Source organism: Chelmon rostratus, chromosome 22 (assembly GCF_017976325.1).
Source record: "Chelmon rostratus isolate fCheRos1 chromosome 22, fCheRos1.pri, whole genome shotgun sequence".
Lineage (NCBI taxonomy): Eukaryota > Metazoa > Chordata > Actinopteri > Chaetodontiformes > Chaetodontidae > Chelmon > Chelmon rostratus.
Genome location: NC_055679.1, coordinates 11,770,305 through 11,794,445, shown reverse-complemented (window position 1 = coordinate 11,794,445; position 24,141 = coordinate 11,770,305). Strand labels below are relative to the sequence as shown.

Here is a 24,141-nt window from a genome sequence, read left to right as displayed (position 1 = left end):
AGGAAGTGCACAAGCCCTGGGCATGCAGCTGTAATCACACCCATCGATCGCACCAGCAAGAGAGCGGAAAGCTAAAAGGGAGAGCTTTATTCTGAAAAAGAGTAGAGTGGGTGATTAATTCAACTCGCCTCTTGTTACTGTCGCTCACGTGTGCCATTTCTCTTTAGTTCTACATCTGTTTGCCTATCTCTTCTACTCCCACTCCCACGATTTTGCATTTTTCCTCCTCTTTTTGATTCTCTTCAGGCTTTTCGTGACAGCGTGAAATGATTGTTCTGAAGGAAGCAAAGGAAAACCTCAGTAGATGAAGATGGAGATAGTGACAACTACTTCTCTGGCAGAACTTGTCAACCTGCTCTTACTCCCAGTTACACAACTTCATTTCTTTAAGAATTTACCATGAACATATTGATCATCACTAAAAACACACCCTCAAGATTTAGAAGCAACTGTTTATCTGACTTGTTGAAAAAGACAACTGTCTCCTAAGAAATCCACCATTAGAACAAACAAAATCCCTTGTTTCTTGTACCAAAGGCATATCAGCACACCAAACACCATGGCAAGTTTTTGATTTTGAAACAGAATCCCGTTGGCAAACAAATATGAGTAAAAAGTAAATAAAGTAAGTGTTTTTTCTTTGCGATTGCAGAATGGCGTCAGGGTCGAGGACAGCGCATGATCCTGCAGGATGAAGACGTCACCACTAAGATTGAAGGTGACTGGAAGAGACTGAACATGCTGGCCCACTATCAGGTACGACTGACTGTATATTCTAAAATGTAGACAACTGTAACCTGCATTAAGATTGTATTGCCCAAAATTATGTTTCCTTGGGGTCTGGGTTTGTCTATGGCAACCATAGACGTGTATGCACAACCTATTTGAGTAAAATTTCAAAGTTGTTGAAGTCTTTAGAAGTACAAAGGGTTTATAAAGTTTCAGATCTCACACAGAAAGAAAAAAAGATTGCTAATCTGCAGAGACTTAACCCTCTAGAGACTGTAATAGACAGATTACATCTTTTGTTTAAAGACGTTCGCATCTTCTTTCAAGAACTGTACAGTCGTTTTCATCCGATTTCCACGGCAAAGGTGCACAAACACGATGCTAAAACATGTCTCTGACACATTAAGAAAACTTTTTGATACCAAGCACAAAGGCCTGATATTTAGTATTAATCTTTTCTTTGGCATTTTACTTTCATTCACTTCAATTCATTCTAGCATTGCTCCTCCTTACCTCCCATCATCCCTCTAGCTACAGTATACCAACTGTCTCTGATGCCCTCACAAAATCACCTCCACCTTTTCCTCTTGTGTGAGCTCATGATCCTTACTAAGCTCCAAAACTATCTAACGGACAATCCAGTCAAAGCACGTTTCTAGCCATTTAGTTGTGCAAGTCCTCCGCTGACACACACCACCAACTAAAGTTATCTATCAGGTGAAGGGGAATGAGGCAGGGAAGTGACCAACAACAAAAGCACTTGGATGTAATCTCTTAAATGTGAAGAGGGGGAGAGGGATCGAGATAAAATCTGATGTGCAGGCCAAACGTCATCTCATTCCTGAAGTGGATTATAAACAGAGATTTCATGTACAGAATAGGCACACAAGGTACTGTTTACACATGCACAAATTCACAGTTAATAGCACAAGGTAAGGTCTGATTATACACATTTATTAACAGGTGGTAGCATGAAGATATATGCACACATTCAAAGACATCATTAAACACACACATGCTTTTATGCAGAGTGTCAAACAAACACATATCAGCAGGTGTTTTGTTCCTCACAAGTAGCGACTGTCCATCCAGCCAACCAGAATAAGAGCGGATGGAAAAACAGGCCCGCTTTGTCAACATGCTGTTATTAATACAAGCCGCAAAGCAAGCAGCCACTGTCCGCTCCAAGTGCAGTTTGCACGGTGCCTAAATTAAATGTCAGCGTCAGCAAGTGTCAACAGGCTCCGACTACGAGGCGCGGGAGGAATGGATTAGGGAGCTGATTCAAATCGGAGATAAGATAATGAAGACAGAAGTTAATTCTTTTTTTCAGGCCAGGGAATAAGGGCATCTTATCCTTGACAGATCCAAAAAGAAAAGAAAAAAAAACACTCCCATCCACTCAAAATTTGTGAGCACACGAGGCAAAGGGCGAGGGCACCACAAACACATTCAGGCTTCAGTCAAGGGCATCTGCAATTCCATACTTAGCATTTCCACTCATGTTTTTTCTAACTGTATTTCATAAAAAAGGTTAAATGTATAAATCACTTTGAAGATCTTGTCACTCCACTAATCAAATCCATGGGTGCACTCTATTGATTGATGCCAACCAAGATGTGCGACTGCATTTGGTCTCGGGATGTCCTCCAGACATGCAATCTAAATATTGTTTGACTTATTTGAAGCTAATATGACCGACCAGACACACTCAATAGAATCATGTGCTCACTTCTATTAAACTAATCTGGTTTGATCTGCCACTAGTCAAACTCACCCACTCACTCTGCCTTCAGTTGTAATGTGGGACTCAGTGAAAACTCAGTGAAAAGTTTGATTTCTTGCTCAGGAAAACATCACATCGGTTTGGCATTTGCCATATCAGATCTTTGCGGCCCCATAACGAGAGACATATCTCTCCTCCTCCCCTCTTTCAGGAAACTGTGCTCTGCTTCCAGCCTTCATCCTCTCCTGCAAATGTTATTTCCCCAAATGCCACTCCTCCTCTTCATTATGTTCCATTGTGCTTTGCTCGTTTATATATCCATTCAACATGTAAGAGCAGTGATCAGGGAGCGTGCTTAAGGGTATTGGAGAATTGGGGGCTCCCCACAAAGGAATAACAAGATTTGCCCTGTGGGCCTCCTGCTTACAATAATATAAACGTATTATGCGTAAGGAGCAGATTGAGTGACTGGATGAAATGATGATACAATCTTAATAAGACCCCGGCTCTCTCTCTCACTCACACACACACACACACACACACACACACACACATACACACACAGATACATATATACACAAATGGCCTCTGGTTCTTATTCCCTGTCCCATCTACCCACACTATGATAGAGATCACTTCAATTAACCCTGCCTTACTCTGCAGCGCGGGTAGCCAGATTATGCAAAATAGGGGTATACTCTCTGTGTTTGTGTGTGTGTGGGTGTGTGTGTGGGTGTGGGCACGGCTGGGACAGAGCACATCCCAGTTGTGTTAATTGAATCCTGTCTGGCTTTTTGGAGAAGGAGGTGCACACGATTGAGTCATTCATTCACTCACACACACTTATTTACATGTAGACCAACACACACACACACTCTGCATGCTTCTTCACACCACCATACACACACACACACACTACCCAGCCCTAGAGGAAAGGTATTATTGAATAGAGACTGTGGGATGTCCCCTCTCACACAGGCCTGTACGATGCTCTGCTAAACTCTCCCTCCCCCTGTCAGTCATCATATGCATGTGTGGGCTGAATGGAGCACATAAGGGTAATAAGATATTCTGTTTATCCACATGAAACCAGAATAGATGGTGAGAAATATAGAAAATGACACCAGCACTGATTGGTTGTGTTAGAAATCTGCACACATGAAAAAAATGAAATCTTTGCAAATGGCTTTTGTTTTCAATCGTGAATTTGTATAAAACATGTACGTCTGCCTTTCAGGTCCCTGATAATGCAGTAATGGCCTTGGTTCCCAAGCAAGTTACAGCCTACAATTCAGTGAACAACTCCACCGTGTCTCGAACCTCTGCAAGTAAATACGGTAAGCCAACCTGTTTCTGTACCTCTCTCTCAGACACACTCACACTGGTAGAAACTATATCATTTAAGTAAGACGTACTTGCCTCACCACTGGTGTGGCTTTGGTCATGCATGTGCATGCAAACCTCAAAAAGAAGCAAAAATACACTTAAAGATCATTTGAGAAATAGTTAAAGTCACGTACGTAAGATTAAAACCCAAAACATGTGCATATACAATACAACATTATTAGAGAAAGTAGGGAAACAAAAAATACGCCCACCTGAGTGTGGGCATCTGGCGACGAGCATCCACAGGACACTGCACGACAACACTGACAGACCTAGAAAGACACAATTTAGAGTAGTTGAAAGGATTTCTAAACCATAACAAGAGACCAAATGGACTTTTTCTTCTGTTGTTCTGGCCTCTTGAGACTCCAAAGTGCTTCCATGTGTTTTTTCCGCCTGTCCATCTGCTCCATGTCTCCTTGAACCTGAGAAACCATCAAGTTAGGTGCTGATCAAAGGGCCGGCCTCAGCGGCCACAAACACTTCAGACACATCAAATGTGGTGCCACATTATTAGCATCGCCTCATCTCCATACGGTCTCACCTCGCTTCTGCGCCTCCAAATTAGACCAGATAGGACAAGGTGCAACAGAAAAGGGAGGGAGGATGCCAGGGCCATCTCCCTCCACTATTTTTTTAACGGACTGACTTCAAACACGAGTGCGATCCACTTCGCAACCGGCGTGGTACTTGAGAATAACTTTGAACTCTTTCCGAATTCAATGGCCAAATAGTGAGACAGAGACGAGGCTGAATTTAATATAACTGCTGAAGAGGGAGAGCAGAGCAGGACAGAAAGTTGTGGAAAAGGTACAGAGATTAAGATGAACACTGTGTAACATCTTGCGTCAGACCATGAAAGGAGAAACCTTTGTGTCTTTGATGTAATGTTTCCATCAAAAACCACAAGGAGAGGAAAAAAAGAAACAGCAGAAAAACAACACCTCCTTTGTGTGCGGCTGGATCAGAATAGAATGCAACCAGAAATCTCTCTCCCGTGTATCCCTGACTCTGAATCACCCTCAGCTTTCTAACTTCTTGAATAAATAATTAGCACAAAATGAATGTGCTACCCACTCGCCCTTCTTACGTAGACCCGGCTCACTCACACAACCTCAAAAACAGCGCAATTAGTGTTGCACTTGTCCAGCGTCCCTGACAGAAAAACATAACACTAGACACAGGTCTTTAAACAAAACTGCAGTTAATATTGCTCACTGAAGTACAAATATTTTCAGCAGATCAGTGTAATTAAATTTCAGCAGTCCACACACACACACACACATTCTCTGTATCTGATATCTCCAGCTGTCTCCTTTTCCCTGAACTCTCTCCTCCCGCTTTTTTCTCTGGTCAGATTGATTTCTGTCACGGTGAAAAACACTTTTTTTTCCCCCCACTCCTCTCTCTAAACCGCACCCACTGATCAATTTTTTTTCACACTGTGTAAACATTCATTGAGCCATGTGTTTGGAAATGTCATCGCCACTCCGGCCATTGGGTGGGCCATACATATTTCATCTCGTCTGACACCTGTTCGATTTTGTGTCAGCCGGCGATGCCGTGTCTTGTCCCCGGGAGAAGACGGCATGAAAAATTAACCATGCACACTTTCTAAAAGTTTCATATCCAATCTCACAGACCTGTAAATTGGAAGCCACAAGCTGTATTCTGTATCTGACATGCAGGTTATGGCTGTCTTTGCCTCTCTGGTGAAGCGGCTGGCTGGTATTTTTTAAATTTGTTTCTGTGTTTGTGCTGCTTTTTCGTTCTGTTCTTCTTGTTTACCTCACGCTCTGCTCTGATGAAGGTTTAGACGGGTCTCACTGTGTGTGACGTAGGCAGGGAAAGACCTACGAAATTCAGCTTTTTATTGTCAGATGTAAATTCACATTATTATTATTATCATCATTGGAAACAAACACTGACAGGACATTGTGGTTTTCTGACCTTTGGATTTACATCAGCTACTGCGTATCAGTACTACATGACCTAATGCATGTTGTTCTTCACAGAGAACATGATCAAGTACACTGGAAGCCCTGACAGCCTGCGCTCCCGTACTCCCATGATCACGCCTGACCTGGAGAGCGGGGTCAAGGTTTGGCACCTGGTGAAGAACCACGAGCACGGAGACCAGAAGGAAGGCGACCGCGGCAGCAAGATGGTCTCAGAGATCTACCTGACACGGCTTCTGGCTACCAAGGTGAGCCGTCTGTGTTTTGTGAAAATCTTACATTGGATGTATGTTCATTCATTGGTACTGGGTCATGGTGTTGTGATGTATCTCTCACGCTAAATTCAAACTTTAATCTCTAACATTTTGCAGGACATAATGACTTTTACAGCAAAAAAGAGTAACTCTTAGTCCTGATAGCTGCATTTTTAGCTACTGCATGTGAAAAAAGCTTTATATTAAGGTACACATATTCACCATTAACTAGCACTTATAAAGGTCTTACCTGGGGGGGGTTAAGGTTAGGTTATTAAGATGCTAATTCATATACAACAGCATCCTTACTTACTATCAATAAGCAGTAATTAGGAGGTTATTGAGGGAATTTGTTGATGGCTTAGTACTTGTAGAATATGGTCATGCAGAATTAGACTTTAATAAATGCTTTATAATGACTCAGAAAGAGCCAACATGCCGCTATCATTCATGTTACATATGCAACTATAAGCAACTAGTTAATGGTGAATATGTGCCTTAATAAAAAGTGTTTTTTTTTTTCTTGAAGCAGTTCAGAAGGTGAAAGGCTAAAAGGTCACTGTAACCTTCACCCTGTGTTACCATGACTCAGAACCCCCTCATTTAATTTAAATATTCATGTTTTCTTTGGATGAGTCATCTCAGTGGAAAAGATTATTCAAATGTATTCCTCTATCCCCTCAGGTGAGAAAGAGAAAATAGATATTTCTGTTTGTTTTCTCTTTTCATTGCTGTTGCGTTAACGCGGCGGCATATCAACAAGGGTAAAGAAGAAAAGACCCATGAAGCTGGCGAAGGTGTTTCTGTAATGAAAAAAATGATCAGGCAAAAATAGAAATGGCTATAAAATGAGTCTCTTTGAATGTGCCTTGCGACAATGGCCCCCTGAAAAAAAAAAAAAAAACAGTTAATTTGGTTTGAAGGGAAAAGTGACTTTGATCCAACAGCTGAATGCAAATTTCCAATCCACTCTGAAAGCACTACCCCCCTCAGTTTTTTTTCATCAGGACATCGACTCTATCAGACGCAGACAGAGGCATACAGGGAAGCTAGCAGCAAAAAGAAATCCGATCTGAGAAATGTTCCGGCTGTAATTTTTTGATTCAGGCACATTTCAGCCTGTTTTTTGTTTTGTTTTTTTTGATCTGCTGCCCGCCTTTGTTTAGCAGTTCACATAGAGAACGTCAGCTCAGCTCTGTGTATGTAATGTAAATACACATTGGCAGCAGTCTAAAACGGAGTCCCTCACACAGTAAACACATACAGTAAACAGGGCACTGAAAGAAGAAGCAGGGGAATAAAAATTCCAGAATGTCTTGCGCCAATTAGCGGACCACATGAGACTCATGTCACATAGGTTCACAAGCAAAACAAAACAACGATGCTAGTTATCTTTAAGTTAGTACCTCCACATAACATGCAAACAAGTCCGTTTTTTTTTTTTCATTTCTTTCTCTTCAGTGGAGTCTTTATGTAAAGCTTCATGACATTTGCTGAACAATGGCCACACATGGCAATGACAGTAAAATGGTTAGTGCAAAATCAGAGCAATAGCATGATTTGTAGCAATAATAATCTATTAAGTTTCTACATTAGCTGGCATTTGCCACCGAAAGCTACTGCTCATACCAGACCATGTTGTACTGGAAAACCTCCTGAATATATTGACCCAAAACAATAAACAATAAAAATTTTTATTTCCTACAATTTTAACTTTTAATTTCTAAGAGGTAGAATTATTTCTTTACACAGTCTTTTTGTTACTGTAGAAAAAGCAGCAAAACAGACATCACAGGCTAAACAGACAAACAGCTGATCCTCTCTGTTTATACTTGGGAGGACTAACAACTGCAGATGTGTGGGCAGATGAGCAAAATCAGGTGATCCGTTTAAGCAGAAAACTGAGACAGTGAAACAGGACATGATGAGCCACATATTAAGAAACTAATAAACATATTGGAGGCTGCAGAACAGGAGGTAGGAGGGGAGGAGGGAGCAGCCGTCACCATGACACATACTGCATAGCCCTCCACACACCTACACACACGTGTGCGTCACCTCCTGGCCTCTGTGAGCCGCTCTATTTCCCTGCCATTATCCCATTTGGGAGGGCAGGAAGGTGGCTTCTGACGGCAGACAGCACATCATCTTTCCAGATGGATTGTTTTTGTGAAATAACCAGTTTATCTTGGACGGCCATCTCTCTTGGTGAGAAATGATTGGGCAGACAGGCAGTGTAATTGACTGCGTTTGGCTTTCACCTTGCCAATAAATACCTCTCCCTGGCAACGCTGCTGACGTCTCTCATATTAGCTCCATCAGTGTCACTCTGACTGAGTGTGGGTACGGGGCCTGTTCATGTGTGTGGAGAGCGGAGGGCCCGCGGGGAAGGATTGCATTTCCTGTTCTCACTTGTTCACCGAAAAGCATGTGTGCCCATCTCTACCTCACCGTGTCTCCTCCTTCCTTCTTCGTCTCTATATTTCTGTTTCGGCACCTTCCTCTCATGTCAATGTGGAGGCAGTCGGCATCAAAACTTCCAGATGACACATTGTGTTTAGAGTGTGGTCTAATGACGGGGGTAGATGGTCATGGGGGGGATGTGTTGGCAGTTTTAGCTCCACCAGGGAACAAGAGAACCCTGTTGATGATGACAGTGTTGATGCATAAGTCCCCCCTGAGATAGAGAATGACATAAAGTGTCCCAGCCTCAGCACTTGTAGGCACACATGCAGGTTTTAGTATCTGCACGCACATATACTGTAAGCACGCTCAGATAAAATGTGAAGTCTCCCTTTCCAAGCTAATGCAGACTGTCACTTGGAAGGCACGTGGGCTTGATAAAGAGATATGAGATTCCATCGTCATAGAAAAACGATAAGCTGTCGGGATTGTGGGCCACATTAGAATTATAGCTGTGATTGTCGGACTAACAGGATTCTTTCCTCCCACTCTCTTCCACCTCCCTTGACTCGGTGTTTCGGTCACCCCCTCCAACCCAAATTGGATTTTTATTTGCCAGCGCCTGTACACACCTCATCTGCCACACTCAATGGCCCCTTCTCCTGATAGGAAACCTCCGTCGTTTCATTTCCATCCCTCGCTCTCGCCTTTTCCCGTGCATCCCATCAGCTCATTCTTTACAAGAGGATTAGATTCTCTCACTCTCTGTCTCTCCTCTCTCTTCTCCTCCTCCTCCTTAAAGTCGCCAACATTAAATCAAATTAGGGTCAATGGTGCAGTGTGGGAGCTAATCCGGCAGCACAAAGAGGCTTAGGAGATGCGCCTCCTGTTCCCAGATATTATTAAAAGTCAGCTGTGAAATAACAATTTCCCCCATCAAAGCTGCAAGCAGATTTAGGGGCCGGGTCTGTGAGATAGGAGCCAGACACGTAAACATCGGAGCAAGGGGAGAAAGTGACATGCGCTGCACAACTCATAAACTCATACAGGTGAAATATAGTTTATGCCAATCTTTCTGTCCACATTGGACATTGATATGTTGCAAAATGTATTACAGTGACAATCTCATTCACTGGTTCTGTGGGGTCCCATTAATACAGATACTGGCTGAACATACTGCAAAGACTGGAGCTGCTTTTAGTTCTGTGCATTTTCTAAGTCACCTTTATTGATTGCTTTTCTCTTGTCACTTTCTTTGTAGCAGTGGAAACTAAACTGGAAACTGGAATTCCTTTAGAGCAACACATTTGAAAACTTGAATGGACTGCGTATGGGCTGTATCAGCGAATGATTATCACCTGTAGGATAACTTAATGTAAAATATCAGGTTCAGGGCTTCATGTCATCAGTTTTCCATCTCCCCCCTCCCTCCTCCGCAGGGTACGTTACAGAAGTTTGTGGATGACCTGTTTGAGACCATCTTCAGCACAGCCCATCGAGGCAGCGCCCTGCCCCTGGCCATCAAGTACATGTTTGACTTCCTGGATGAGCAGGCCGACAAACACAACATCCATGACCCGCATGTCCGACACACATGGAAGAGCAACTGGTGAGTTGAGCATCTGAGTCTGCCTGCAAACACAGACACATGCAAACACACAGACGTAGAACATTTAGGAAAGTGGCGAGGGAGTTACCCGGATCTTTGACAGACAGGAGGCACCAGTGTGGCTCCATTCCTGGCCTTTTCTGTCTGCACTACTCTTTAGGGCACTGCAGACATAATCAGTACATTTTGGCACATTTCACATGGCATAGCCCTGGTGTTGCCCTGTGTCAGTGCCAAGCTTCACCACACGCCTCTTCCCTTCCTAATATCCATTAACCACAGGGGTGTGTAATCTTCATTAAAGCCAACCACAAGGGGCTAATCCAATCGGCTGCCAAGACTCTCCTTCTATTATCATGGATAACTGGGCCAAAAAACGCCTGTCACTGTGGAAATCTCCATAGTGACAAATGTCCGCTCCCAGGTGGAGGAAGTGCACCTCCAAATTAATATCTACTGATTAATTTAGACCGTACTGACCTCTGTGAGCCCACCTTAAGAGGTAGGTAGGGGTTAAAGAACCAACACTGCACCAGAACGCATTGAGGAGAGAAATGAAAAGGTGAAGAACGGGAAGTGAACTCAGTGGGAGTTAAACGCACACTAATATCTCATTAGCCTCCTGGCCTCTGCCAAGATCCCAGCATGCATCACTCAGCCCAAGGGCCAGGGGAACCAAGGAGATGGGAGGATAAAATGGATGTGCATCGAGGGATAAATAGATAGATGGCGGGATGAATGGGAAAAGGGAAGCAAATCAAGGGGAACAAATATTATTTACTTTACACTATGGTCCTAATTTTGGTCCTTTCCTGCGTCTGCGTTATTGGGCCATTTGCAGTGTGTGTTAAGTGTTTTCTGAGAGCGCAACGGGTCGCTCTTACATTAGACTTTTAATGGAATGGGCTCTCACTAGAGGGCTGTGAATGAATAGCAATTTATCATAACACACCATCACAAAAAGCCACTTAGATTGCACACAACGGTTTATCCTGATGCCACCACAGATATCTTCGCTGTGTGGGATGTGCATGTGTGTGTGCCTACCCGTAACCTTTAATCGTCTCAAAAGAGTGCAATCTTGGCTGCAACAAAAGCCTTCATTTTGTCTGACGGTAGAGAATAATAATGCCCGTGCCCCTCCCATGCTGGGCCCCTGCCCCATTAAACCTACCAGGCCCATCGTCATCACACATGCCATTAACTTCAACCAGAGCCCCTACACCCCGCTGCTACCCCCACCTCCCCTTCCGGGTTTCCCTACCATCCCTGCACATCCTTGATGTAGCGCTTAGATAATCTGTCAGCCTGTAGTGCTTCAGGACCTATATGGCTGGCTTCATATGATGGCCCAATGGTCGCACCACCAACCAACATACACCTCCCAAAGGATATTGTTTCAGCACGCCAGCAGTGTGTCTCTTTGATCCTCCCGCTCTTCTGCATCTACATGTTGCAACTTGTCACTTTGATCATGATGTATAGCATAGAATTTAGTATTTATAGTAAATAGATCAGAGAAAGATCCAAGACTAAACTGACAGAAAGGCGGGTCTGAGAGAAAAAGGCGCAATTACAAATCCATCTGCTACTTCAGCACCACAGACAGCGCCATGGATTTATCAATACCCAGCTAGGCTACTGATATTTCAGAGCCATGGGTGGATAAAGGATCAATGGGTCAGACAGAGTAGACTAGCATGTTCAACTATATAAACCCTCTGCCACTGCACTCTCTCTGCTACTAAGGGATGGAAAGGGGGGATGGGAGGTTAACAAGGGCGATGGCATCCCTCCTTATATCATCTACTGGGCATTTTTCTTGCTTGTGTTCAGAGCTGTACAGTACTTTTCAGATTTCCTTTGATTGCTCACAACATCCACGCAGTGTAAGACCTGAAAGGGACCCAAAGATGCCACCTAGGATTTAGCCTAACCCAGGAAATTATCTGTGACCCCTTTTAATCCAAGGTCATCCTTGATAGCAGTAGCACTTAGGAAAAGTGTTGTGTGTCAGTGAATTTTAAAAGCTAAAATTCAGCTAAAATGTGTCTGCATTGTGTTGCGATGCGTATTTGTATGCATGTACAGTAAGTGTGTGCACGCATGAGTCACTGGCTCCTAGAGCATCTCCAGATGGTATCTTTTGGATTAGCAGCAGTGTGTCAGCGTCTTCTCTCATCCTCATGCCTCTGTATTTGGGGTGTGTGTGTATGTTTGTCTACACCATGTGTTTGTCATGTGAGGATGCAACAGACAGAATCTTAATTATTGAGCAAAACTGGCTCACTCATCCCTCTTCTCTGCATGCAGATAACCACCTATCTGCTGTCATGCTGTACTCCTAGCCCACTCACATTGTAAATGGCATCACTGGGACTTTAAGGGTCAAGCTATTATCTGGAATCAGTGAAGTTCTGTGGTGTGTAATTTACAGAAAGTTTTTATATTGTTTTAAGCCCTTTTGTCCAGACATGTAGCTTGTTCAGGAGTGGATTGCGGCTTCACATTCACATGAAAGGTCGTGTCCTTTTGCCTACCGAGGTCCGGTTGGAACAATGCCCAGTCAGGTCACCTTTCTAAAGCCGTTAAATCAAACCTTACGTCGCTGCATGAAAAAGGTCAGGCTCGGTCACTTCCCTGTCTGTGCTGTAATGCCCTGAATGGGATGCCCTGGATCACAACATCTGTGACCCTTTGCCTGCCAATGGCAAGCAACTTCATTAGAGCCGCCTGCAGGAATGGGACAACATCCCACAACTGCAGCTTTAGAGGTTCAAAGTGTCAATCAGTGCACGCTACTGAAGGACTGCAGGGAGGCTTAGATGATATGGATGTACTTGTGTGTTCCTTTTGTTGTTTTCATTTGCAGCATAGTGCCTGTCGAAATATTTAGAACAGTAAAGCTTACAGTAGTGTGGTTGTTCTGCTGCTCGACAATTAGGAAGTTTTGTCAATACTGGATGGTAAATTGATTGATTGTTGGTTTCTAAGTTCGCCGAACACGCTGTAATGCTGCATTATTGCTCACCCAGTGCACTCTGTCCATGAGAGACATTTTCCCACACCAACACTATATAACAAATATAACTACTGTAGGAACTGTTTATACTATCAAATGGCTCCTATTCGAGTAGTGGGTAAACATGCTTTTTTTAAAAAAAAAATATGTAAGCACTTTGTAGCTCTAGATCGATGGACAATGGGCAATAGCCTTTTAATAAAAAGGCTTTTTCTGACTCTGCTAGTGTAATTCCTCTGGGATGAGAGATGCCCTTGATCTTGGCAGCTGATATTTAACCTAATCCCTGACCAAAAGAACCGATCGGTCATCAGATTCAGATTCCTAAAACTACTCAGCGTGAGTTAACAGCTGCAGAATTTCTGTGCTTTGCCAATTTTCAACACAATTGGTAATATGTGATCAGTTTAGAACAGCGCATACCTCAAATCACAGGGCAGCTGGGGCAGATCGTCAACAATGGAGGGGGCACAGCAGCGGTGTTAATATCCCTTTGATCCCTGCATCTAATCCCACTAGATTCTTTGCTTAGATTAATTTTGAAGTCATAATGCAGAGTTTTTTTTCTTCCTCTGAGTCCAAATCCTCTTTTGTTAGATTGTACATCTGAATGGCTTTGTGGGTGGTTGTGCTCGGATAAATGCTTAGTGGGATGGCAGGGGAGCACCGGTGGTATTTAAATGATTGCATTTCAGTTCAGGTTTTTTTTCCCCCCCTCATCCTTTGATATTGTGCCACACAGACAAACTCCTATGCAGGCTAGACTGCAGTGTCTTTCCTGTCTGATTTTTGCCACATCAGCTAAAAGCGCATAGCCCAGAGAACAGTAAAGATACAGAGATCCAAGTAACACTCAGCTCTTTCTTAATACCACCTGAGCCCCTTTCACTGCAACACACAGATAAAGCTGGCCCTATATCTATTCATTTTGGCAGAAACAAGCCCAGCAAATAAACAGACTTGTATATTTTTATTATTCTGGACAGGCACAAAATAGGACCCACTCGCACAAACAAGGCAATATGAACTGTGTCACTGTGCGGCCCCCAGCGAGGACCCCTGGACACTGCTGGAAAAAATGAGAGCCAGCCACCACCTGGTTTTAAAGATAAAGGCTTTATTGAATTGAGCACACACATCAAATAGAGCACATCGGCAACAGCAGGGTCTGTGTACTGGCTCTGCAAAGTGAATGAATCCTCGTCCCCCTTCTGGTGCATAATATGCTCATGTCTATTGCCTGACTGCCTGTAGCAAATATAAAAATGGCATTTAGGGACTTAATCTCAGAGCAGTTCAACCGGACACAGACTGTTGTTTTACTTCACACTCTTTGTTCCTCTGTTTGCATGGCTATTTGAGCATTCTGTCACTGAGATGGTGCAGAATAATCAGTGCTAAAGTAATTTGTTTGACAGCAGGCCCAGCACAACAGTAAATTAACATGCAGAAAATGTTACAAGTAATTTGTCATAAAGTCTTTTTTTTCTTTACAGATGATATTTTGTATACAGGTTGCATTACGATTTCAGTTATGGTAAAACAAATTAAATCACCCATTCAAATGGAGGCTGACTGCAGCACAACAACATACTGTCCCATTATTTGACTATAAAAGTTCTAAGCTTATACAATCACAAGTAGTTTGCCACTAAACCTCTTTGCTCTCTTCTTCCACCTCCCTGCAGCCTACCTCTGCGTTTCTGGGTGAATGTGATCAAGAACCCCCAGTTTGTGTTTGACATCCATAAGAGCAGCATCACAGATGCCTGTCTGTCTGTGGTGGCCCAGACCTTCATGGACTCCTGCTCCACCTCAGAACATCGCCTTGGGAAGGACTCACCCTCCAACAAGCTGCTTTATGCCAAGGACATTCCCAGCTACAAGAGCTGGGTGGAGAGGTGAGCTGTCGATATAATGTACACATGTAAACACCAAACACTGGATGGATGAAGGGAGGATGTGTGTGTATGTGAGGGGTGGGCTCCTATGTGAGTGAAAACATCAGGATACCTGCAGCCATGTTTCATTCCAACACACACACACATACACACAATGCAACTGTAGCACTGTGATCTATGGGCCATGAAACACAATCCAAATTACAACACAGTGGGAATGGATGGGAGTGCCCAGGGCTGGAGATCTACAGTACAGAGCAGTCAGTGTGTTGGAGGGTGCAGAAGTGTGTGTGCGGAGGAAAAAGGGGGGAGAGAGATTTTTTTTGAGAGTAGCAGGCGGCAGAAGCCGGTAATTTGTTAAAATGAAAGTTTTATTAAATTTATTTGTCAGCAGGGGAGGCGAAGAGGTCCTGAATAAAAGATGGGGTAGTGTGAAGCAGTCAGAGTATTTATGTGTCCGTAGGTTTGTCACAAGGCAAGCCTCAGGATGAGAATATATGTGCGCTGCTTGAATAGGTGGAACCAAATGAGGAGCTTCAGGCTCAGGACTGTACTCATTAGTCCTGTGTGTGTCTGCAGTTGAGGAAATAGTGAAGTCCGCTGCTGATTCATACGAGGAGATGTTTGGATACTGTAAGCAGAACGGTGATCTGTGTGGAGTGGACAGAGAGAGCTGCTGTAGGGCCAGAACAAGCAGAAATTTTAGCCTGTATTCAGTTACTGTTTAAAGCGCCCATTTGTGTGTACACACTAAAGACCAAACATGCAAACTCAGGGGTTTTCAGGAAATGCTGTTTGTGTAAATAGAAACATCCCAGTGTCCTGTAGCGTATATAAATCATGCCTGCGTTGCAAGTTTGGTGGAGCAGTACCATCACCAGTGAACACCCTGCAGTGGAACTGCGTTATTCAGTTGGAAAAGCCTCAGTAATAAAGTAATGACTGACTAAGATTGGACCTAGTGCTGCTTCACTCTGCTGTCCAACTGTGGCAAAGTAAGGGTCATGCCAGGGAGAGGATTTAAAAGGCAGAATGCTGCAGCTCTGAAAGAAGACTGCAGAGAGCGAGGAAAGAACGTGAACACTGTAGAGGTACAGAAACGTCCGCCTTTTCTCTCTGTTATGCTGCAGCGTAATTGTAAGGATAGGACGTCTTTACCTGGTGAGCAGGTTAATGGAAAGCCGGGAAGAAAATCTCCGCTGCTTGTTCAGTGCTTCTCTGTAGAGACAGAACACATGCAGACATTGAGTTTTTACTGTGCTGCAATCAATCTACAACGAAAGTGACATAAGTCAGGAATGGGACGAGTGTGCATTTCAGCACTTTATTTTTTCTTCTATTCGGGGTTTGGCGGCAGAGCATTTGGGCAGAGCCATGATATCCCACAGAGCTTTTTACTTGCTGCACTATGTTGATGTTATTAATTTGGGGCTGTGAAGTGAAGCGGGGTAGTGAGATATTGACACTTGCCTCGAATTTGATGTGGGAGTTGATGGTCTCCAGACAATGACAAATCCATCACGGCTGTCATAACATTATTTGTTTACAAGAGTGTTTTCATATGGATCAGTACATTTGCAAACATTTTATGGCCCCCTTTTTTAAAGACAGCTCATGGCGTAGCTCTTATTACGCTATGATGCTCTGTCGGTTGCTTGTATTCAAAGGATATTTATTATTTGGCAGTAGCTTTTGTAAATTTAAAAATATTATGGTGTTATTAATATTATCACTCCCTGAAAGCATGTCTGTGAAGCACTTCAGGAACATTGTATGTATTACATCTTAAATGACACTAAAAGCAGTCTTTCCATAGAGACCCTCTCACAAATTGGTCACAGAATTAATCGATTTTAGTCCAACACCTTGTCTATACTGCATACATAAGTAAAAAAAAAAAGCCTAAAAAGTCGCTTTGGGATGCGCAGGTTGCAAGGTGTAGACAGCTGAACTGCGTTTCAAAGCATATCAGTCTTGTCAAATACACAAGAGACAGACAACTGAGATACTTGACTGCAAGCTTTTAGCAGATGTGCTTGAAAAAAAATGCTCAAAAACAGCGTCTTATTCAATATAAAGTGTAGTTCTTTGGCTAATATTGGATTCCCAGTCACTTTTTGAAAGCATAGGATTTTAGTTTGGTTTATAAAAACTTTTTTCCTCCTAAAACAAGCACACCTGGTCTCTGCACTAACAATCCCCTGCTAGGAGCTCCCTACAACTGCCCTGCAGCACTGAACAGGTGTTGATGTGTGTGTGACCTCTGTGCAAAGGCTATGAGCAACACCCACCTGCCTTTTCCTTTGCTCGGTTTGCTCTGAAGACTTGCTTCCTGGCAAATGCACCGCTCTCTCACACATGCCCAGAATTACCCAGCCAAACACCAGGCCCGTCCTCCAGCGGCTGCAGCAACAGGAATTTAATATGTAAATAACCAGCTTTAATTAACATAGTTGATAGGGGCAACACAGCTGCTGTCGACAGTGACTGATTACTCTTACCTCAATGCAGTGAATGTGTTCTGTTGTGGTGTTCAAGGTTGAAATCTACGGCCTGTCAGTGTTTACTACGACTCCATTTCAGTCATGTTACAATGCGACACACTCGTTGCCTCTGTGTTACATGCATTAGTTACAGATCTTCAAAGAAGTGCCGTAAACAACCACAAGGAGTAACGAGCCGAGGCCAACGGCAGCACCGCCTACATTAAAACAGCACCGGGTGCATTCTGCTTTCCAAATCTTTTAACAGTAAAAATGTTCTCAGCCATAAACATCATCTTAACGTGTTTATGCTTTGTTTTATTTCTTTTCATAGGTACTACTCCGACATTAGTAAGATGCCAGCGATCAGCGACCAGGACATGAATGCCTACTTGGCAGAACAGTCACGGATGCACATGAATGAGTTCAACAGCATGAGCTCTCTCAGTGAGATTTACTCCTATGTGGGCAAATACACTGAGGAGGTATGTATTCCTGAGACTTACTGTACACTTTTAGATAGCACATCTGTATCATCTTTACTTAAGATTTATTACAATTTAGACCCACTGATGTTACTCAGAATGCAATGAACATTCATATCAAGCTAGCAAATAGCACATACAAATGAAATTGGCTTTAATATTGGTAGACTATGTCCTGGGTAGTGTCTCAAATCATCTTCTCAGGCTGTGCACAGGCCCACACATTCCACCAATCAGATGGTTAGCCTGAATGCAGCCTGAGAGGCAAAGCCCAGGGTAAAAAATAAATACATATATAAATACATAACCAGTAGCTGCTGCTGGTAAAGCTTATTACTGAAGGCAATTTAGATGATTGTATCAACATCCTCATCATCCTCTCATTTGGATTATGGTGGCCAGATACTGAGAGGACAATCTGAAAAGTTAAGCGGAAGTGTCTCAGTGGTTTTGTGTCTCTGCGTAGGATGGCAGCTGGAGTCAGGACTCACAGCAGCTACACTGGATTCCAGTGTCCCTCCAGACAGAAACAAAAGGCAACAAAATGTTATGCATGGTTGCCTCGCCAATAACTTGACTGATGCTCTACTTCCTGTAATGGTTCAGCCCTTCAAGTAGTGTATTTAGCTCTCAAGCAGAGTTCTGCAGGAGTGGTTTAACAAGACTTTCCACTGGAATCTACTGAAACAGCTGAGTCCAAGCTGACTAAAGCTGCCGTCCTCCACAAGGAGGAAGCTACAATCTTTTCAGTTAATGTTTTCAATGGAGTAGAATAGAAGAGACGACTTGTTATCACTTTAGATTAGTCATCATGAAACAGCAGGTCTGAAAGAACTGATTGCAGTTTGTTTTGTGTGTGTGTGTGTGTGTGGCTACTCTTACTGATGTGTTTACCTTGTTGTCCTGCCGGCAGATTGTCTGCGCACTGGAGCAGGACGACGCAGCCAGGAAACAGAGGCTGGCCTTCAAGCTGGAGCAGGTGGTGGCCTTCATGAGTCTGGAGAGCTGAGGACCGCACTTCCCAGGGCGCACTGGGAAGAGACCCCATCAGAAACCGAGCCGTGCCTGAGCGAAGACCTGTCCCCATCTTTTTTCATCATGTGACTTCCTTCCTCCGCCTTTCAAAGATGACTTCTTCCTTGACCTTTTTTTCTGCTTCCTCTTCCCTGAGAAGTATTTAGTTTTCCTCATCCACTCTGCTGCATAGACTAGTTTACCTGAATAAATCTGAAGGGTGGTCTGGGGCTGAGGTCGGCGTCTCCCAAAGCGCAATGCGGGGGATTCCTCAGCTTCACCACGGGGAGAGCTTCGAGGGGTGATTGCTTGAAAGCTGGCCATATTGGCATACTTCAGTCCCCCTGCTGGAAGAAAAGAGGGGAAAAAACATTTTTATGTTGCCTTCAAGAATTTACACTGATAGGTAATTCTTTAAAAACCACGGTGTTGGGTTTCCATTTTGTTGAGAACTTTTTTCAAAATAGGATAGTTAAAATAAAACCATCTCTAGAGTCCAGTTTATTGTAGTTCTATATTCAATATACGGAATCAAGAGGAAACATCAAAAATGATGACTGCAAGCCAAATGAACACCTCTGAAGAAAATTAATGCAAGGATGGTTTGCCAAGTTTACACTGTACCTACGAGCGAAGCAAACATATCTGCGAAATTTGGGGCGAGTCCAGGCAAACCTAGAATGTTCTTGTGTTCTTTCAATGTAGCTGGAGTTGTATTTAAGAAAAAGACTGATGGGGGTTGGGAGGGATTAGTGCTTCTCCGAACTTTTCCTTTATTGAAATGTGACTGACGCTAAAACTTTGCAAACCAGAGCATCCCCCGATCTATACCCCCTTTGCAACATTCGCACATTTCTTCCTGCCCAGCGTACATTTACTTCAAAGAAATAATCATGATTTCTGCTTCCATCTGGCTTATGTGGCTACTGCAAAATTAACCTATTAGACTAAACCCCGGAGGCCCCGACCCAAGTTGGATCCTCTTTAAGAAGCACACGAACAACTCTGGAAGACAGTGTTTTGACTGCTAATCCAAACATCAGGAGCAGTCTTTGTCTGGCTCTTGCCGCTTCCAATCTTGTGCCGCCACTGCGAAGGTCTATCAAAGCACACACACGCACGCACGCACACACAATCAGCAGCTGCCCCCGAGATCCCGACTGCCCAGATATCTACGCCAACCCTGGAGGGGGTCAACGGAAGAGCTGACTGAAATGCACTGGGTAAGAAACTGCTTGATCATTAAAAACAAGAAGAATGATTCAGTACAGTGTAGCCAGACGATGGCTGACTGCTCCCTGAAGGGGCTCTGTTGTGAGAGTAGCACTTCTTTCCCGGGATGTTCTTATTTAAAGACTTTTGTGTGGAGGAATCAAACAAGATGGACTTAGTCGGTCAGCCAAAAACCAAAGGAGCTTGAAATATTCAAAACGGTCAAAAATGTATTTGTAAAGTGCCACTGAGGAACTGACACAAAAAAGGACTACGTAAAAGACAACCACTTCTGGGACAAAAAAAAGCTATTGTGACTGGAACTTTAAGAAACCTGTGTGATTTTTCTGACCTCAGTGTGTCGAGGTGAGAGGCTCTGTGGGCGAGGTGATCTGATCCTCCTTTCTCTTTCCATCGTCCCGGGTCTCTCCAGCTCTCGGCACACCGTTCACCCTTGTGTCCGGCTCCTGACTTACCAGTTTTCTTTTCTGTTTTGCACAAGCGTTGGAGATGGTAGCTAGTTGCATACGGCAAAACCCCAACTCTTGAGTGTGTAACTGTTGAGGCGCTCTTGTCTGTATTAGTGTAGTTGTCCTCAGTGGCGGCAGGGGGCGGCCTTCTCCAAGCCTCAAAAAAAGAGAAAAAAAAAGAAAAAGGAAAAAAAAAATCAGATAAAGCAGAGCAGGAACAGAACAAGAACTGAGCTTCACAGCAGGATAACCAGAAAATGACAGACATTAAAAGTAGATAAGACTTGTTGGAGAGAGCGATTGAAAGAGAGACGATGGAGGCGCCCTCCGTACCCTTTGACCTCTGCCCTTTCTTTTGCCTTGACAACGTGCCCCATGTGGTGATGTGAATGTGTGAAGACCGCCCTAGGTCCACCTTGGGTCCTTTATTGGCTTTTTAAGCGCATGTAAAACGTAAACAATTTAAGAAACTTATTTAAAAAAAGTGAAAAATAAGAAAATTAAGCCTTGCAATGATGATGTGGATGTGTTCTTTTATCTTTCTTTTGCTTGGAAGAATCGAGATGGAAAAAGTGGATTGTTCATGTAATAAAAACTATAACTTTCGTTTAAGGTGGAACCTTTATCCAGTTCAACCCTGCTGCAGAACCTCATGCCCATGGTTTTTGTGAAGTGTTAGATGCTAAATAAAACAGATACTATATACCCTTGCATGTTGACCTATTTGGATGGTATGAAGTGGAACTGCCTTGCTCAAAGATATTTATATACTTCTACTACTACTAGGGACTTTAAAGTCATTTACAAGCCAGCTGTTCATTTGAAGATTACAGATCTCACATGAACCCTGTTGTTTTTTTTTGTGGTACTCAGAAGATGCAAGTTGAGTCTTGCTCTGTCTTTGCTGCTATTACATCTTGTTTTGAGAATTTTCTACTGCATTAGATTATTTCATTGTAACTGCTTGATTTGTTTTCTGCTCCATCAGTTGGGCCCAGAACAGAAAAGAAGCATTTTAAGTGATGAAGCTACCGATGGCAAAACACACAGATGTTGTTTGACGATGGTTCATTTCATAAAAAGCAACAAAAGACTGCATCAGTTTGTCTCAAAACATAAATGTTACTATCCCTTTCAATTTTCTTGAAGAACACGTGGAAGAAACAATCTATACATGTGATTGATCAAACAACTTTTTATCAAGACTGGGTCATTAGGCTTAATAGTAGACTTATGTTTAAGGTTGAGTTTGGCAAGTGACTGTTTCTGTCTTAGCCCTCGTGTCAAACGTATGTGAGATATCCACATCATCGTCTTTTAATTACTGTCTGCAGGTATACAGTATGATGAATGTCTGTTGTTTCAACTTGGAGGGGTACATTCACAAGGTGTTTGCTGGACAAGTTATGTATATCAGAACATATCAAAACTCTTCATATCTGTTATTGGAAAATGAGGGGAATGAGGATTAATTTAGCGACTGGAGGATGAATTCATGCACGGCTGACATGAATAAGAAACAAACTGCTGAAACACCTTCAGACAATTTCATGTAGCCCGTGTATACTCTGTCTAGATACCCAAAGTCTCCCCTCACAGCCGTGTGTTAATAAATAACACAAGGTGAGAGTCCTGGACTGTCGTTGTGAATCTGCCCCCCGGTGTAACGCCCGCTCTTTCATTTCTCCCTGCCCCCGTCCCTTCCCCTGCAACAAAGGTTGTCTGCTAGTAGCCACCCTGCGTTGCCAAGAGCACAGATAAAGTTTCCACCTTCAAACGTTTTGTAGGAACTAAAAATGTCCTCCTAGCTCAGTGTTATAGCAGGTGTTACAGAAACATGCTAGAAAAGACTTTTACTAGACCATATTTGAAAGATAAAGAGTATCTTATCGAGAGATAAAAACGAAACCTGGGGGATATAAGGCGAGCTTCTCTAACTTTGTTATAATTAATTGTATACCTGTGTATGTAAATATAATGCATTCCTATTTTGCAGTCAAGAACAAAATACTATTTGTAATATAGAATAAACTTTATTATGAAACCAAGCATCTCATGGTTGTTTTTCTTCTTTGCGTCAGCTTGCAGTCTTGTTGGAGGCTTACTGAGAGCAGCTACGTTTGAATCACACCGTCACCGACGATCAGAGTTTACAATCTGAAATACCACGGTCTGAATATTAAAGCACTATAGGCCAGATTTAGACTTTGACGTGCCCCTTACTCCACTGGGAAACACAGCGCCTCCTGCAAGATGCACACTTGATAAATATTTAAAGATCTGCTCAACCTCCAAGACCTCTTCACAGGCTAACTGTGGGAGGAGCTACGCCGACAGTTTGCTGCAGTCATCAAAATCCAATCAGAAATGTGAAAAAGTCTGCACTAACAGGTGCAACAAACCATCACAGGAGACTGGGAGAGGTGTCAGTCAAGCTCTCGGCCTCACAGTCATGAGACCAGGTACAGTCTGAAAGCACTTCTGTGGGTGTACCTGGCATTACAAGGGCTTTAAATTAAATGCCCATATTTTCCAAGTCCAAGCCTCATGCTGCCCACACACCATTTAAGCACATTGTTATATAAAACCTGAAGCAATAAGCAGCGACAGATAAAACAGGGCAAATGCTCTGAATTCCTCTGGAATTAGACCACACTGTGTGTTGCCAAATAGATCCAATTTTCCTTCCCATCCCACTGACAGGTGCTACGTCAGCCAGACTGGGTGTTCAGGGATTCTGAGGCCATCTCAGGTCTCCTACTGTCTGGTGGCAGACAGAGCGAAAAAAGAGTAGATGCACAAAGATGCATAACAAAGAGCCATTTCTATTGTACTCTGAGAGCACAATCGTTTCTAATTATTCTCCGTGCTGTCGACTGTATGCATGTCAGGATACACAAGAACAAATGCTGTGCTGTATATAGTAGCAGGACAAGACCTCTCCCATGAAAAGAAAACCCTCTGCTTTTTAGATGCATAATGACCCAAATCATTTTAGACTTTGTTAAGTATCCGAATCATTCAAATGATGCTTTTATCCAGTTAATTCAAAGTGTATGGCCTGATTTTCCACAGTACCACCAGGGAAGATAAAGATGTCTGGAATAAAATCTTTGCACAGGGGAAGTCATGCTCCGAGTGAATAATCCAATTCGAGGAGTAACTCAAAGAGTATATCTCTAAATAATGTGCAAATCAGCATCCAACATTTATACCTGTAGACTTACCTTTCTAAGCCCGGACGCCTAGCACACAATAACAGCTTCCAATCTAGTCAAAACCATCGTCATCATAGTGGTTGATCTGGTCTTACAAAGCAGCTTCCCTACCCAATAACAAAGCCGTCTCATGCTGGGCAGGACAGAAACAAACATCCCTGCATGCTGGGAATAGAATGAATAAAGCTAGGTCCACGTCCGCTTCAATATTTAGAACACATGCATATGTCCCCCCGAATAAAATCTAAAAAGTAGTAGAGAACTTTTCAAC

General features: G+C 43.1%; 1 protein-coding gene across 1 annotated transcript in view; it reads left to right on the top strand.

Moving 5' to 3' along the window:
• The window catches only part of plxna4 (plexin A4), a 210,804-nt gene extending 188,163 nt beyond the window's left edge, over positions 1-22,641 (top strand). Inside the window, exons 25-31 of the mRNA XM_041963491.1 lie at positions 653-756; positions 3,693-3,792; positions 5,857-6,047; positions 9,896-10,065; positions 14,776-14,988; positions 17,806-17,956; positions 18,870-22,641. Of these exons, the coding sequence (XP_041819425.1) occupies positions 653-756; positions 3,693-3,792; positions 5,857-6,047; positions 9,896-10,065; positions 14,776-14,988; positions 17,806-17,956; positions 18,870-18,965 (1,025 nt within the window). The 3' untranslated portion in view covers positions 18,966-22,641. The remainder of the gene's footprint in view (positions 1-652; positions 757-3,692; positions 3,793-5,856; positions 6,048-9,895; positions 10,066-14,775; positions 14,989-17,805; positions 17,957-18,869) is intronic.
• Positions 22,642-24,141: the final 1,500 nt, after the last annotated feature.